The sequence below is a fragment of the Notechis scutatus genome, chromosome Z (assembly GCF_049901735.1).
Source record: "Notechis scutatus isolate UNSWTSFEM ecotype Mainland chromosome Z, rNotScu1.2, whole genome shotgun sequence".
In the NCBI taxonomy this organism is placed as follows: domain Eukaryota; kingdom Metazoa; phylum Chordata; class Lepidosauria; order Squamata; family Elapidae; genus Notechis; species Notechis scutatus.
The window spans coordinates 82,119,240-82,134,818 of record NC_142025.1 but is presented as its reverse complement, the minus strand read 5'-3'; the positions used below and the strand labels follow the sequence as shown (position 1 = coordinate 82,134,818).

The window sequence follows — 15,579 nt, the reverse complement described above, 5'->3', positions numbered from 1 at the left end:
CCATTCTTCCAATGGAAAGATATCACTCGATTATGCGCGCTCAGATCAATTCTGTGAAGATTTATGACTCTATTTTATTTATTTTCCTTTATTCCCGAAGATTATCACTGTCATATTCAGTACTATGAACTTTCTAATATCTAACCTAATATTTATTATTTAGGTGCCACCAAGTCCCAACAAATTATTTGAAACACGAAAAACAAGACAGTAGAAACAGAAGAAGCATAAGGAAGGATGGAGATGGCAAGATAACAAAGAGGAGGGGGAACAAAAGAAAACAACCTAGGTTAAAAGGAGACTTCAGTCATCTCACTTTAAAAGTGTTGGTGTCTTTTAGTTAAACCAAGTTGTTCAATAGAGGATTTTAGGAACAAAGGATGAGAGAATGGACATATAAAAAGCATTAAGAGATAACATTTATAGCAAATTAGTTGCTATTTGCTTTTGGTTTCCAGGTGTGATTGTTGAAGCAGTTTAGCATTGAATGGAGTAATTAGACTGCAATTGTGGGCAAAGAGAGTTAACAAAAATATGTAATGCAATTAAAGCAGGTTAATGTTAATAGATACAGAATTGTCTCTTTAAATCCATATGAATAGTATTAATTTGTGATGTTTTTAGGGATTGCTAGTAATTAAGGATATAATTTTTAGGTCCGATTGCTAGAAATCAATCAGATATAATTTGTGCACATCAGAGACTCATCAGTCTGTTGTTTGTGCCAGAGACCTTGAATCAAATGAAGTATCAGTATGTCCCTTATCAGGTTGAGGTTTGAATGGAGAAAATGAATCTCTGATGCGCTGTTGCTGGCTGCAGTCATAGTACTGTAGTAAGATACTACTCTTCCCTGATTTAGAAAGTACAAAACTGAAGTTGATGATATGGAAATTAAGGCCATATAAAACCCTAAGTAAATATATAAACATATCCACAAGGAATTGGAGATTTATGGATATAATTAATGAACTATATTTTTTCTAGGACTATTTGTTTCATTCATTGTGATGGCATCCCATTTGCTCTCAAATTTATAATCTATTTAACAAGTTTTCTCAAATCATTGCTTGTCCAGTCATCTGATTTCTGAAAGAGCGACTTAATTCATTGGATGTTTTTGGAAGGCATATTTCACGTATTGTATGCTAAGCTCCAGTTGTACTCTGTCTGAAATCAAATGAACAAAAGAAAAGGAAACTTTTACTGCTGAATAAAGTTATCTGTCAGACCTGTCCTAGCTAGGTCCTTAGGTAAGAAAGATCCTCAACTTCATTTAATTGAAGCGATGGGTTCTTTTAGTAAGGATTACTGGCTGCAGTAAAAGCAAGCTAGAACTAAAGTTCCTATGAAAAAGGTTACAAACTTTTATCCTTCATCACAGCCTCCCACCCCTGACCAGTTCATTTTCGGCCAATGGTGAGCCACATAAGTGTTTTGAGAACTGCTGGGATGTTTGGAGCAATCCACATTCTTTTCCAAGCTACATGACCTTAAAGATTGGCATATATACTTTTGCCATATATCTTTATTGCCCATTTGCTCTTTTTCCCCTTCTTTCTAACACTTGATGGCAGGCTGTAAGCTAGACGCCAAGCCGAAGATCGCAGAACTGACATACTGGTCCCCATTTCAGAGCCATTAATCCTGAAGAGGAGAGACAAGAGGGAAAGAGGAGAAACAAATACGAATGCATAGTTAGTTAATGTTCAATAAGGTTTGTCCGAGTATTGTTAATGGAACCTCTTAAGTAATCTAGAACACTTGATCTGTTTTGAATCCACCCATTCAATTTTGGAAGGTGGGAAGTCCTGTGCCACTAGGTATTGTGTTTTCCCTCAGTATGTGCATGAATCCAAAATGTCTTTGACGTCAAAACTCTGCTGCCCTTCAATCATTATAGGATAGGAGGTGGGCATAGAGTAGAAGTGCTGGTTTTAGGAGGCTGCAGTGAAACACCAGGTGAACAAGTCTGAGGGTTTTTGGGAGTTTGAGTTCAACAGTTTCCAGAGTAATAACTCTTTTTATTGGGAAAGAGCCAACATATTTTGTACCCAGTTTTCCAAGGGTTGTCTAGATTGCAGATATCTTTCTCCAATTTTAAAGTTTTTGGGTTTGGAGCATTTCTTATCAGCCTGTTTTTATATGATTTCTTTGCCTCCTCCAAACTACAGGCCAGGTGTTTTGTAGTTGTGAATTCACTCTTTTAAGGATGCAATTTGAGAGGTAGCCTGGGATTACTCAGGAATAGATACAAAGTCCTGCCCAGTGGCTACTTTGAAAGGAGTGAATCCACTGCTACTACGTATAAGTTATTGTAAACCACTTCAGTAAAAAGGTCATCCTGCTGGTAGTTAATGTAGCATCTGGGGTATTGTTCTACAACCTCATTCATATGTTTACAGGTCCTATCTGTTTCAGAATGATGGGAGGAGCTAAGTGCCTGGGGGTCCCTAAAAGTTTTAGGTATTACAAAGTGAATTGGAGTCTGCGATACGATGTAATTTTCTCTGGGGTTCCATACAGTCTATATAAATACTACATGTACAATTTAGCTAAGGTGTGAGTGGAGAAGATTTTTTGGTATGGTGCAAAATGCACCTGTTTAGAGAATAAACCAGATATCACCCAGATTACGGTATTTCCCTTTTTGGGAAGTCAACTTTACCCTGGGTTCTCTCCAATGCTCCCCCCCCCCAATCCTCGACCCTCTCCTGGTTGCCCTTGTGAGCAACATCATGTGCACGGTCCCCATGGTAGACCTGTGTCTCCAGGTTGACCACTAGTGCAATTCTAGTGTCAGCCAGATCTCCAGCATGCATTTTGCAGCTTGCTTGCCCATGGCTGCCATAGTAATGGGGAGAGAGGAATTGGCATTTGGGAAGGAGAAATGAGCTGGTGTGAAGTGTTCCTGTGAGAATTGGAAGGGAGGTTTGCTACCCATCAATGGAGTGTTTAGAATTTTCCAAGGCTGACAGTCCTGGGCCTCTGAAGGCATCCAGCATCTGCTGAAGAGGTTTCCAATAACATCATATTGGACATTGATTTATCCTTATGGGCTGGGACCTGTGGGGAGGGCTTTGGAGATGACTTTCAATGTGTCACCTTTGTGCAGATTTTATTCAGAACTTGCCTTGCCTACATTGCCCACAGAGGGTGATGCCAGCTGCAGCCACTAGCAGCTGCGCACTTGCAGCTGAGGCTGGGGGAACTACCTCCTGAAGGAGACGGACTGTTCAAGTGCTGCCATTGGGGTGGAAATTTGGGGGGTGGGGGGAGATGGATCCCAAGTCATTGGGATTCTTCCTAACTCAAGTCTGAAATTATATGCAGGGGAAAGGGGTGAATTGGGATTGGAAACTGCCAAAGTGAGATGTGTCACAATGGTCCTTGAAGGAGCCACAGCAGAATGGATGGTTTCACTTCACAACAATAAGGCCCCCCAACTAAGAAACTATGACCAGTTTATGGTAATACTCTGCCGGTGGTTTTAGGACCCTCTGGCAGAGCGTAAGCCAGAACCCAGATGAAAACCATTACCCAAGGGAGGTGATCAGTTGCAGAGCACACCCAGGAATTCCATGAGCTGGCCTGTAAGCTGGCCACGTGGCCTGAGGAGATCTTGGTTGAATGCATCAAAGATGGGCTAAACAATGAAGTCTACCACAGCTGCATCTTGCCTCCCCCCTGAGATCTTCAGTACTGGTACGTACTGGTTAATGTACGTACAGCTTCTATCCCAGGGCAGTAAATCTTTTGAATTCTGCTGTATAGTTCAGTGTTGGTGTGGTGTCGGGGGTTTCTGGTTCAATGTGTGAAGGGTGAAGGATGTGTGATTTCATGGTCATGGTCATGATATGCACTGAAGATGGTGGAAATAGACTTGGCCAGGGAATGGCCCGGAGCTGGTCACAGCTAGAGCAAGTCCTCATCTCCTGCTCACAAAGAACCTCTAAGAGTGGCCAAGGGAGGCCCAACACCCAAGCAGCGATCCACAGCATGCTTCAAGTGTGGAAAAGAAGGGCATTGAGCAGCTGATTGCCGCTCCATCAAACCTGGCCCCAAGTATGCAACCGCAGGGGGTAGGAAAGTTGCAAAGGGATCACAGAGGCTCCATGAAACAGCCTTGAAAGGGTTGAAGGTCATCAAGTTTGCCTCTCCTTTCCAGGAATAGAATAGAATAGAAGAATAGAATAGAATAGAATAGAATAGAATAGAATAGAATAGAATAGAATAGAATAGAATAGAATAGAATAGAATAATAGAACAGAACAGAAGAGTTGTAAGAGATCTTGAAGGTCTTCTAGTCCAATCCTCTATTTAGACAGGAAACCCTACACCATTTCAGACAAATGGTTATCCAATCTCTTCTTAAAAGCTTCCAATGTTGGCATTTACAACTTCTGGAGGCAAGTTGTTCCACTGATTAATTGTTCTCACTGTCAGGAACTTCTCCTTAGTTCTAAGTTGCTTCTCTCCTTGCTTAGTTTCCACTCATTGGTTCTTGTCCTGCCTTCAAGTGCTTTGGAGAATAGCTTGACTCCCACTTCTTTGTGGCAACCCTTGAGAAATTGGAATACTGCTATTATGTCACACCTAGTCCTTCTTTTCATCAAACTAGACATACCGAGTTCCTGCAGCCGTTCTTCATATGTTTTAGCCTCCAGTCCCCTAATCATCTTTGTTGCTCTTCTGTGTACTCTGTCTAGAGTCTCCACATCTTATTTATATTGTGGTGACCAAAACTGGATGCAGTATTTCAAGTGTGGCCTTACCAAGGCATTATCAAGTGGTATTAACACTTCTGCACACTGCTGGCTCGTATTTAAATGGTTGTTCACTAGGACTCCAAGATCCCTCTCATAGTTACTACTGTTGAGCAAGGTACCACACTGTACCTGTGCATTTTGTTTTTCTTGCCTAAATGTAGAACCTTACTTTTTTCACCATTGAATTTCATTTTGTTAGATAGTGCCCAATGTTCAAGTCTGTCAAAAACTTTCTGTATCTTCAGCCTATCTTCTGGAGGAGGGGCTGGGAATTTGAGCAAATCCGACTCCAATAATGGCCCCCTGGTAGGTTGACATGTGACCCCTGTGATCGTACCAGTGGCACTAGTAGTGCCTGTGTCAGGCACCCAGGAGAGAATGTTGGCTGTATTGGACTTGGGCTGCATCAGTTGTGTGGTTAGTCCAGAGGTTGTGGAGAAATTGGGACTGAGACTGAGGAGACTGGAGGTGTCCCTAGCCTTCTGCCAATTGGATGGGTTGGTAGCAAGGGAGGGCAGCTCACTTCATAACAGAACCTGTGGAAATGAGGATAGGGAGCCACAAAGAACTTTTGAGTTTTATAGTAGCACCCAGGTTGGAGAGACTTGGATCCATAGGTATAACCCTCTTGTGAATTGGAGGAGGGGGCTCTTAAAAATCTGACCGCGTTCGGTGAAAGGGGTTCCAATACACTCCTGCTCCATTGCCCCATGAACTGTGGTACAGAAATTCTCCCTGGGGCAGAACTCCCTAAGCCAAAAATCTATTCGATAACTCCACATGAGCTTTATGAGTTGCATGCTTCTATTGACAAGAACTTGAAACTGGGATTCATCCAATCAGCCAGACCATGAGTGGCAGCTCCAGTGTTATTCCAGGAAAAACAAGGCAGCACCTTTTATCTTTGTGTTGGTTATAAGAGGTTAAATGCTATGTGTGTAGAGATTGTTATCTAAGGCTAAGTTTTCTTATTTAGTTTCCTTATTCAGTTGGAGATTTTACTAAAATATTGCTATTTCAGGCTAGTTAAAGTTTTCTTCTGCGTCTGTTACCCTCCTACACTCCAATGTCTCCCTTTTTTTCTCCAGGAACTGCAAACTATTTGCTACTTCCTCAAAGATCATGGTTTATTTTTAGATTTTTTTTATAATTGCTGTGCTGAGTGATATCACCAGGAAGTTATTTTCTACCAGATTTCTTCACTTTTTGGAGTAGTCTAAGGCAGCAGTCCCCAACCTTTCTGGCACCAGGGATCAGTTTCATGGAAAACATTTTTTCCATAGACTGGGGGAGTGAGGCAGTATGATTGCAAATGTAACTGAGATCCTCTGCCATGAGCACATGAAACTTTGCTTGCTTACCTATTGCTTGCATGGCTTAGTTTCTAACAGGCCTTGGACTGGTATTGATCAATAGCCCGGGATTGGGAATCCCTATCTAAGAAGCTAGATGTATTGGCCCGTTCCTTGTAATTGCACAAATCAGTCCTTCAGTTTTTTGCTTGCAGATTTTAGACACAGTCAAAATAAATCCAGCTACCATTGAATGGGAATATAACATTGTATGGGATCCTTTTTTATTTATACTCTATCCATCTATCCTGGAGTAATGGTGAGATAAAATTCAAGGTAGAAGATATTTTGATATAGGATTAATTGGAAGGACTACTCAGATTCATATTATAGAAAGAAAGAAATGTGCCCTGCACTTTCTTCAGTAATTCCATTTGCATATCTTCATAAGCCCAAACCATGTGTTTGGCTACACATTCCTCCTTGCCAGCAGTGTTTATTCTGAGAAAGAAAGGACCTGGTTGGGATGTGAAAAGGGGGTATTGTAAGATTAATCAGATAGTTTACCTGATGGGAAAGTTTTGGACTGGGAGAAGTAAAGAAGTAGAAAAAATTGAAGTTCACATTCTTGTCATGAAGGGAATGACAAACAGGTCAGAAAAGAAGAAAGTTCTATTGCCGAAGAATTAATAGAAACTTCCTTCTGAGAGTTCTAGTGGAGAGGGTGGGTAGAATACTTTAAAACAGTGGTCCCCAACCTTTTTTATGCTGCGGCCCAGTACCGGCATCAGCTGGGCGCCGCCATCTTGTTTTGATGAAAAAGTGCTTCCGGTGAGCTTTTTCCGGAAAAGCTCACCGAAGCACTTTTTCATCAAAACAAGATACGGCGCCAACAAACCAGCGACCCGGTAGGATTTGTTCCACGGACCGGTACCGGTCCGTGGACGATGGTTGGGGACCCCTGCTTTAAAAGAAAGGAGACTTTGTTTCTGTTTATGACAATGATGGAAATGAAAGAAGGGGATAGTACTCCCCTTCATTCTCTTCAATTGTAAGGCAGGACAATATGTTTGACATATCCAAGTCCAGGTGGGAAGAAAGATGGTAAAGGATTGGTATAAGGATTGAAGTTGACTAGGAGGAGCTAAGATTAGACAGAACTATTTTGAAAATACAAAAAGGGATCAAACTTCATGAAAAGAAATGAATGGTTTGGAATCTGTTTATTTGAAAATATAGAAGAGAAAGGCCTAGACTTCAAACTCTTGTTTTGTAGGTAAATAAAGCTTTATTCCTGTCCTCTACAGTAAACTGATGAATTGTGCATATATATCATATTTTGTATAGTAAAAACTATTCGAACTATGCTAGATTCTTCTGTGGATAGCTATTGAATGCAGAGTTTATAGGAAGGAGATTTACTGCCAGATCTAATATGAAATATGACAGAAATTGAGCAGAAATTGAAAATTCACATTGAAAATTTCAAGTATAATGTAATATACAGGCAATATAGCTTTTAGAATTACATTTATTATAATAATGGCCTATAATGGCACTTACCAATTGTTATTTGTTAAAGAATCCTCAAGTTCTGAGTGAAAATGGGAAAATATTAATGCTGTATATGGTTGCTCCATAGACGACTGTTGATTTTACAAAAATATCTAATTATGCAAAACAAATAGCTGTGTATAACACTTTTCTTTATTTCTGTGGAATAAACTTGGAATTTTGACAAGTAATGAATTCCTTTACCCACAATTTGACTTATTTTTATTTCCATATTCAGTAATTACAAATTTAATTAAAAACTTTTAGATCTGTGTAAAAAGGAGTTAAAGGTACATATATTTTTTAATTATTCATTTTTATTTATGTAGTGAATGTACAGTAATCATAATTTAGGGATGTGCAAGATGTGCAAAACAGAATTCAAAGAGCATGTCTCTTTAAATCTGTAAAGCAGCCATATTTTCATCAAAGCCTATGTGACTGCTTCATAATCTGCTAACACGCATATTGCATGTTTAAAAGGAAATTTTAGTCTCTACTCCCATATTGATAGAGTTGCAAAACAAAGGCATTCAGAGCCTTAACTGTTACCTTTTTGTTTCAGCAGTGAATTATTTAGTTCATACATTTATAGATATTTGCTCACTTGAGGAAATAGCATAAATTGTAGGAGGTCATCTGTTGGCAAAATAACTATTGTCTTTTTGTTTCCAGTCCAAGCAAGTGTTTAGTAATGGCAGCAGATTCAATGGAGATTGATGATGCTTTGTATAGGTAAGTGTTTAACAAAAGTTTAATTTGTTTTAATAAACTATAGATAATATTTAAGTTTTAATATCAAGTAAACTTTTTTGATTATACAGTGAATTTAAATATAAATGTAAGACTGTTTCTATCATAAACTTTATTTTATTAACATGCACTTTAAGCTCAGCTTAAAGAATGTTATTTCTTTGAAATGTTTCTTCTTAAAACTGTGCCATGGAATTGTTTTATAGTTCTCTTTTCTCTATTTTAATAATCCATTTTCTGCGTAGAATTTCTAATTTCTGTTGAAAGTCCCCTCCCCGGGATATGTTGACTGTATTTAGGAGATTATGAGCATATATATGCTGTTTTATTCCAAACTAAATTAATGTTATGAACTTTCACACTTGAGCATTACCTCATTTCTTTCATAGGGCTAGAGCCAGAGATGTACAACCAAGGAATCCCACTATTTGTAGGCCATAGCAATATTGATTGAAATGAAGAAAGTGCTTAAATTGTTAGCGAAACATAAACATCTTGCTGATGTGTAAGACTGCAGGTTATAGAACATAGGACTGGAAGGGAGCTGACTGCTCAAGGCAAGAGCCTTATACCACCATCCCAGTCAAACTTCCAGTGATGGAGCTCCCAGAACTCTGGGAGGCAATGGAACCATTGATTAACTGTTCTCATCGTCAGAAAATTTCTCCTTACTTCTAAGTTGTATCTCTCTTTAATAATCTTCCACCCATTACTAATTGTTCTGCCCTCACAGGCTTTGGAAAATAGGTCATTCTTTTCTCTGTGACAGCCCATCAGGGCACTTAATAGAAGACAATGATCATGCCCCCCCCCCCAATCCTTCTCTTCAATAGGCTAGACATACCTACTTCCCTCAGCCATTCATATGATTTACACTCCAGGCTCTTCATTATTTTTGTTGCTCTTTTCTGCACATTTTCTAGGGTCTCAAGCTTTTTTTTTTTTTGTAACATGCCACAGTATTTCAAGGCTAGTATTATCATTTCTTCTATGTTGATATTTTTCCTCTGTTGATGCATTCCAGGACTGTATTTTTGGCAGCTGCAGCACTTTTGCAAGGTCACGATTAAGTTCTTTTGAAATTATTATAGGATGCTATATTAATTTCTCTAAGAAATTGCATAATATCCAAAATTTGTAAAAAGTTATTTGTTGAGATCAAATTTTTGTCTTCTGTGAAGTTGGCACAAGTGAGAGATTTTGCAAATTGCACTACTTTATGCTGTTATTATAATTATTAATGATTTTCTTTTAATACTTGCATGTAGTCGGCAGAGATATGTTCTTGGAGATACAGCAATGCACAAGATGGCTCAGTCTCATGTATTCCTAAGTGGAATGGGTGGGCTCGGAGTGGAAATTGGTAAGTGAATGAAATTTTTTAAGTTGTCCAGAGCCTGTAAAGCAAGTAAAATATAAACAACATAAACTTTTTTCCCTATGCTTTTTTTTTTAATTGGGAAAAATTTATTACATGAATTACAAGATGTCACTTTTTGTAATTCTCCTCCATGCTGCATCGAGAGCCCAGGATGGGTTGACTCCTTCCTATGACGTCATTTAGCTGAATCTGTACTAAGATATAAAAGCCAGCCCCCGGGAGAGACCCTAGCTTTTGACTCAGCTCCTTTCAGTCAGTAGCTGTGTTTCTGAAAGCGTTTCTGTTAGAGAGCACTTACCAGCGATCTTCAGTACTTTTTTCGTCGCTTCAAGCAGCTCCCAGGGCAGCTGCTCTTCCAGGAGAGCAGGGCTCTCTTTCCTGCAACGTTGGGAGCAGCGTTACAGAGTTCTGTGCAGGCAAGCTGGGCAGTGTCTGTAGACCTCCCCCACGCCTGCGGTTTGGAGCGATCGTTAAAACGATCGGCAAACTGATAAGAGCACAAGCCAGCTGATCGTGTGGCTGGTTGCTTCGTTTTCCCTTGCTGACTTCGCACAGGGCTCTGTATAGCCTAAGGAGCGATTCTTCGATCTTGGAGCCTGTTTCCTGTAGTCAGCGGCCATCATGGATTCAAGCCTTCCACCACAAGGTGAGCGGCCATTTTGTAAGCCCAGGGGCCATTTATACCCTAAGGGGCTTAATAGAAAAAATTTCTAAAACAGCTTCTTTCTAACGCAAGAGCCTTTATTCTACAAATGGAGCAAGATAAGGCTCAGGCAGAGCTTCCCCCCCACCCCCAGTGGAACAGTCTCTTAAGCCCAATAAAAGACGTAGGCAACGCACCCAATCAGTCCAGAGGGAGGTGGCTGCTAAAATCAAAGCTAAGGCTCTAGCCCCTAAGAAGGCAACTCAGGCTGAATTGAGGGCAGAGAAGTGCAGACATGCAGCTCTAGAGAGGCAGTTCAACAGTACTATACAATAGAAGGGAGTGCAACTACAGCATGTTTCAGGTGATACTCGTGGACCCCAACTAAGCCCTCCCAGGGGAGGAGAAGTTATCTCTGAGCCTTTCCATCCTCCATCCTGGTTTCCAGAGGCTCTTGCAGTACAATCAGATCCTCAGGATCTAAGCAGATCTGGGCCTTATTTCCAACAGGCTTCTGTGCCCTATGCTCCTCCCCCTCCCTTCAGGCCTCGAACCTTTCCTCAATCTAGGCCTGAAGCCACCTTCACTCCTGAAGCCACATTCACTCCCACAGCAGTGGGCCTTCGGCCTTCTGCCTCTACCTTTGAGCATAGACCAGGGGATATCCAAGATGTTGTCTCATTAGCCATTAGGCAGGGATTGGCTGAAGGCTTCAAGCAATTTCTTCAACCTCTGGAAAGGGTTCAGGCCCTTCTCCCTTCTCAATCTATAAGTTCCTTGCCTCATCCTGATTTACACAGGCCCCAGGACCTCAGGGTCCATTCTTCTCTACCAGAATGGGAGGAGGTTGATGAGGAAGGAAGGCCTTCACCATCTGAACACAGTTACTCTTCTCATTCAGAGTGTGAAGAGGGTGAGATTTTTGACCAAAATCTTTCAGAGGAAGAGGATTCTCGCCCAGAGCAGACATCCTCTGCATTGGTCTTCAAACCTCTTCTCTTCAGGCCATTACTCAGCAAGGCCTTGGTCACTGCCGGGCTGTCACCAGAGGAATGGGCTCCCTAGCCACAAGGAAATCCCACTAGCCAAGGGGATTCGCTCTTCTCCAAGCCTGTAGTGCATGCAGAGGTTTTTCCTTCTCCCATTTTGTTCCTGGACATGGTCAAGGAACAGTGTGCTTCTCCTTCGGCAGGTCCTCACCCATCTTCTCTGGATAAGCATTTCTACAATGTCAGCGCAGCTCTGGACAATGTCCTGGCAGTGCCTTCTGTTGACGTTCCGGTTCTGGCCTCGTTCTCATCTTCTGGCATTCCCACGGAGCCAGAAGATATCCTGAAACCGGATGGTAAATGCTCCGAACAGACCCTCAAGCGCAATCACCAGGCTGCTGCTTGAGCTGTTCGGGTTTGAACAGCAGCATCCTTTTTCATGAGGGCATCCATATGGTGGCTGCGCCAACTCCAGAATAGATTGCCTGCTTCTGACCTTCGGTCTCACCTTAATAAGATTATCGCAGTGGCGGAATTCACTGCGGATGCCACTCTCAATTCCGCCAAATTTGCATCCAAGGCCATGGCATCTTCTGTAGCAGCAAGAAGACTTTTATGGCTCCAAAATTGGCTGGCGGAGTCACGCCGAAAATGGAAGCTGGCTTCAGTTCCATTCGCAGGCGATAAGCTTTTTGGCGATGCTCTGGAACCTTATCTCATCGAAACCAGAGATAAACGTAAAATTCTCTCTTCCTCTGGGAAGAAAGCCGACTATCGCCCTGCTCCTTATCACCCTTCTGCCTTCCGAACGGAGACCTCATCTCGCTTCCCCCGCTCTCACAGGCCGTACTCCCAACGCCAAGACCAACGGGCGGAAGCATCTGGCAGGCAACAACCTTCTACTGGTAAACGGCCCTTTCGGGGGGGGGAGGGGGTTGTTCCTTCCGTCTCTCTAAGTAATCCCTCATTCTCCCCACCCATCAGAGGTCGCCTAGCCTTCTTTGCCTCCAAATGGGAGGAGTCAACGACGGACACCTGGATGTTCAGCTCTATTAGGTCTGGGTTACAATTGGACTTCCTAACGCCACTGGCCAAAATTTTTTTGATCTGTCCTGTCTCTCGGGACATTTCCAGGCAAGCCCTCATGAATCAGGCCATTCAGCACCTTCTTGAAATCAGGGCTATTCAACCTGTTCCCCCCTCTCAGCGGGGATGTGGGCTTTACTCTTGCCTTTTCATCATTCCCAAAGCCTCGGGGGGTGAGCCATCCTTGATCTAAAATTTCTCAACCAATTTGTAAAAAACAGGCGATTTAAAATGCAGACTCTGCATTCTATTTTAGAGAGCGTTCGGGAGGGCGACCTTCTCTCTTCCATTGATCTCACTGAGGCTTACCTCCGTGTCCCAATTTGTTCTCATCATCGCCAGTTTCTCCGTTTCTGTTATCAGAATACCCATTACCAGTATCGAGCACTTCCCTTCGGCTTCTCATCGGCTCCAAGGGTCTTCACAAAGGTTCTGGCAGCATTGATGGCATCTCTGCGTTCTATTCCAGTGAGCATCCAATGCTACTTGGACGACATTTTGATTCTATCCTCTTCCATCCATGCGGCCCATCGGGATCTGCAAATTACCCTGTCATGTCTCCAGAGCCACGGATTTTCCATCAACACCAAAAAGAGCCAGCTCTCTCCAACAACCAAATTGCAACACTTGGGAGCAGTCATCGATACCATGTCGTGCCAGGTTTTCCTGTCCCCAGCTCGAGCCTTGCAGACATCATCAGCCAGATCCAGCAACATCAACTTGTCCCCCTGTCGCTGTTGTCCAAACTTCTGGGGAAGATGGTCTCCTCTGTTGGCATTGTCCCGTGGGCTCGGCTCCACTCCCGACCCCTCCAATGGTTCCTGCTTCCCTACCAATGAGCAGGAACCAGCCACTCATCCATCAAGGTCCCACTCCTGTCACAAATCCGGAGATCTCTCAATTGGTGGCATTCCCCATCAATCTGGAGGGGACTCCTGTTCAGGGACCCAGACAGGCTAGTGATAACCACCGATGCCAGCCTCCTGGGTTGGGGTTCCCATATGCAGGGCCAGATAGCTCAGGGCGTTTGGTCCAGAGCAGAGCAGACCCTTCCCATAAATTGGCTAGAGCTCAGAGCCATTTTTCTGGCTCTCAAGCATTTCAGGCAATTAATGACCGCCTCTCATGTTCCAGTCCTTACGGACAACATGGCCACAAAGGCTCATGTCAACCGGCAAGGGGGGACGAGGTCCAAAGCCCTCATGAGAGAGGCTCTACGGTTGGGGTTATGGGCAGAGAAACACCTGTTGTTGATCTCGGCGGACCACATCTGCGGGGTCGACAACTCCCAGGCTGACTGGCTCAACAGGAGCCTAGTCGACAAGGCAGAATGGTCGATTCCTCCATCTCTATTCAGGGATCTTTCCCTCAGATTCGGAACACTGGAGGTGGATCTTTTCTCCACTCCCCAAAATGCCCAAGTCACCAGATTCTTCACCAGGTTTCCTTGCCAGGGAGCGGAGGGGACCAATGCTCTTGGTGCAGATGGCCCAAGGGTCTCCTCTACGCCTTTCCCCCATTTCCCATCATTCCAGCAGTAATTCGGAAGATGTTGGAGGAACGTGCGGAGCTCCTCCTCCTGGCACCCTATTGGCCAAGGAGGCCCTGGTTTGCGGACCTGGTCAACCTATCGGTGGCTTCTCCTTGGAGGATCCCAGCCCATTTAATCTCCCCTCACCAGGGGGCCCTGCTCAACCCAGAGCCCCAGTGGTTCAAGCTGACTGTGTGGCACTTGAGCGGCAGCGGCTAGAGGAGGCTGATCTTCCAGAAAGGGTCATCCTCACTATCCTGGCATCTACTTGCAAACCTTCTACAAGGCATCTATGATGCCCCTGGAAGGCTTTTTCCCTATGGTGCCTCAGGGAGGGTCTTTCTCCTGCTTCAGCCCAGTTGGCAGAAGTTCTTAGCTTCCTTCAGCATGGGCTGGAGAAAGGTTTAGCCCCAACACCTTACACAGGCAGGTTGCGGCCCTCTCCTCGGTCCTTTCATGGGGTTCGCTTCCTTCCTTATCCCGTCACACTTCAGTCAGGAGGTTTTTGAAAGGGCTTCCAACCTGCACCCTCCGGTGGTTCACAGGTATCCTTCTTGGGACCTTCATATGGTCCTTAATGCCCTTACAAAGCCCCCTTTGAACCCCTTAGAACAGTGTCTCTCCGTTTCCTGACTCTGAAGGTAGTGTTCCTTGTTGCCATCACTTCTGCCAGGAGGGTTTCCGAGCTTGCTGCGCTTTCCATCAGACAGGACCTTTGTTCCTTTCACGATGATAGGGTTGTTCTTCATCTGGACCCCTCATTTATTCGAAGGTTAACACCTGGTTTCACAGGTCCCAGGACATTGTTTTGCCTGACTTCTGCCCGCTCCTGCACCATGACTTAGAGCGGCAGTGGCACACGCTAGACGTAAGAAGAGCTCTTAGAATATACATTAAGCACACTTCCTCCTTCAGGAAGTCGGAAGCCATGTTTATTTCCTTTTTCCCTTCTCACTTGGGGCACAAGGCCTCTTCTCCTACTATTAGGTGGGTCAGGTCTTACATTGAGCAGGCCTACAAAGCTGCGGCCCTTCCGGTTCCCCGAGGTCTGACAGCGCACTCTACCAGAAGCACGGCCACTTCTGCTGCCTGGGCGACCCAAACATCCTTTCATCAGACACTACCGTCTGGATGCCTTTGCCTCGGCGACTGCAGCCTTCGGCAGATGGGTGCTTCAACGAGTGGTTCCACAGTCGGTGTGATGAGCCGGACAAGGACCCGCCTGTGGACATGCAAGCTTTGGTATGTCCCATTCTGGGCTCTCAATGCAGCATGGAGGAGAATGGGCGTTGGTAGATGTTACTGTGAACGCCCTTTCTATCTATGCTGCGAGAGAGCCCAGCCCCTCCCTTGATTCGTCCGGAGAGGGTAAGACATATTTCTGTATTTATTTTTGGGCTTTCAGAGACACCTTTCAGTCTGTCAAGTATCTTCGCCAAAGCTGGGGTCTCTCCGGGGCCTGGCTTTTATATCTTAGTACAGACTTAGCTAAATGACGTCATAGGAAGGAGTCAACCCATCCTGGGCTCTCTCGCAGGATAGATAGAAAGGGTGTTCACGGTAACTTCTACCAACGCCCAA

General features: G+C 43.8%; 1 protein-coding gene across 1 annotated transcript in view; it reads left to right on the top strand.

Annotated features, from left to right (window-relative positions):
• Positions 1–15,579, top strand: part of UBA6 (ubiquitin like modifier activating enzyme 6) — an 84,867-nt gene that overhangs the window by 831 nt on the left and 68,457 nt on the right. Inside the window, exons 2-3 of the mRNA XM_087945835.1 lie at positions 8,291–8,350; positions 9,637–9,731. Coding sequence (XP_087801961.1) covers positions 8,310–8,350; positions 9,637–9,731 — 136 coding nt within the window. The 5' untranslated portion in view covers positions 8,291–8,309. The remainder of the gene's footprint in view (positions 1–8,290; positions 8,351–9,636; positions 9,732–15,579) is intronic.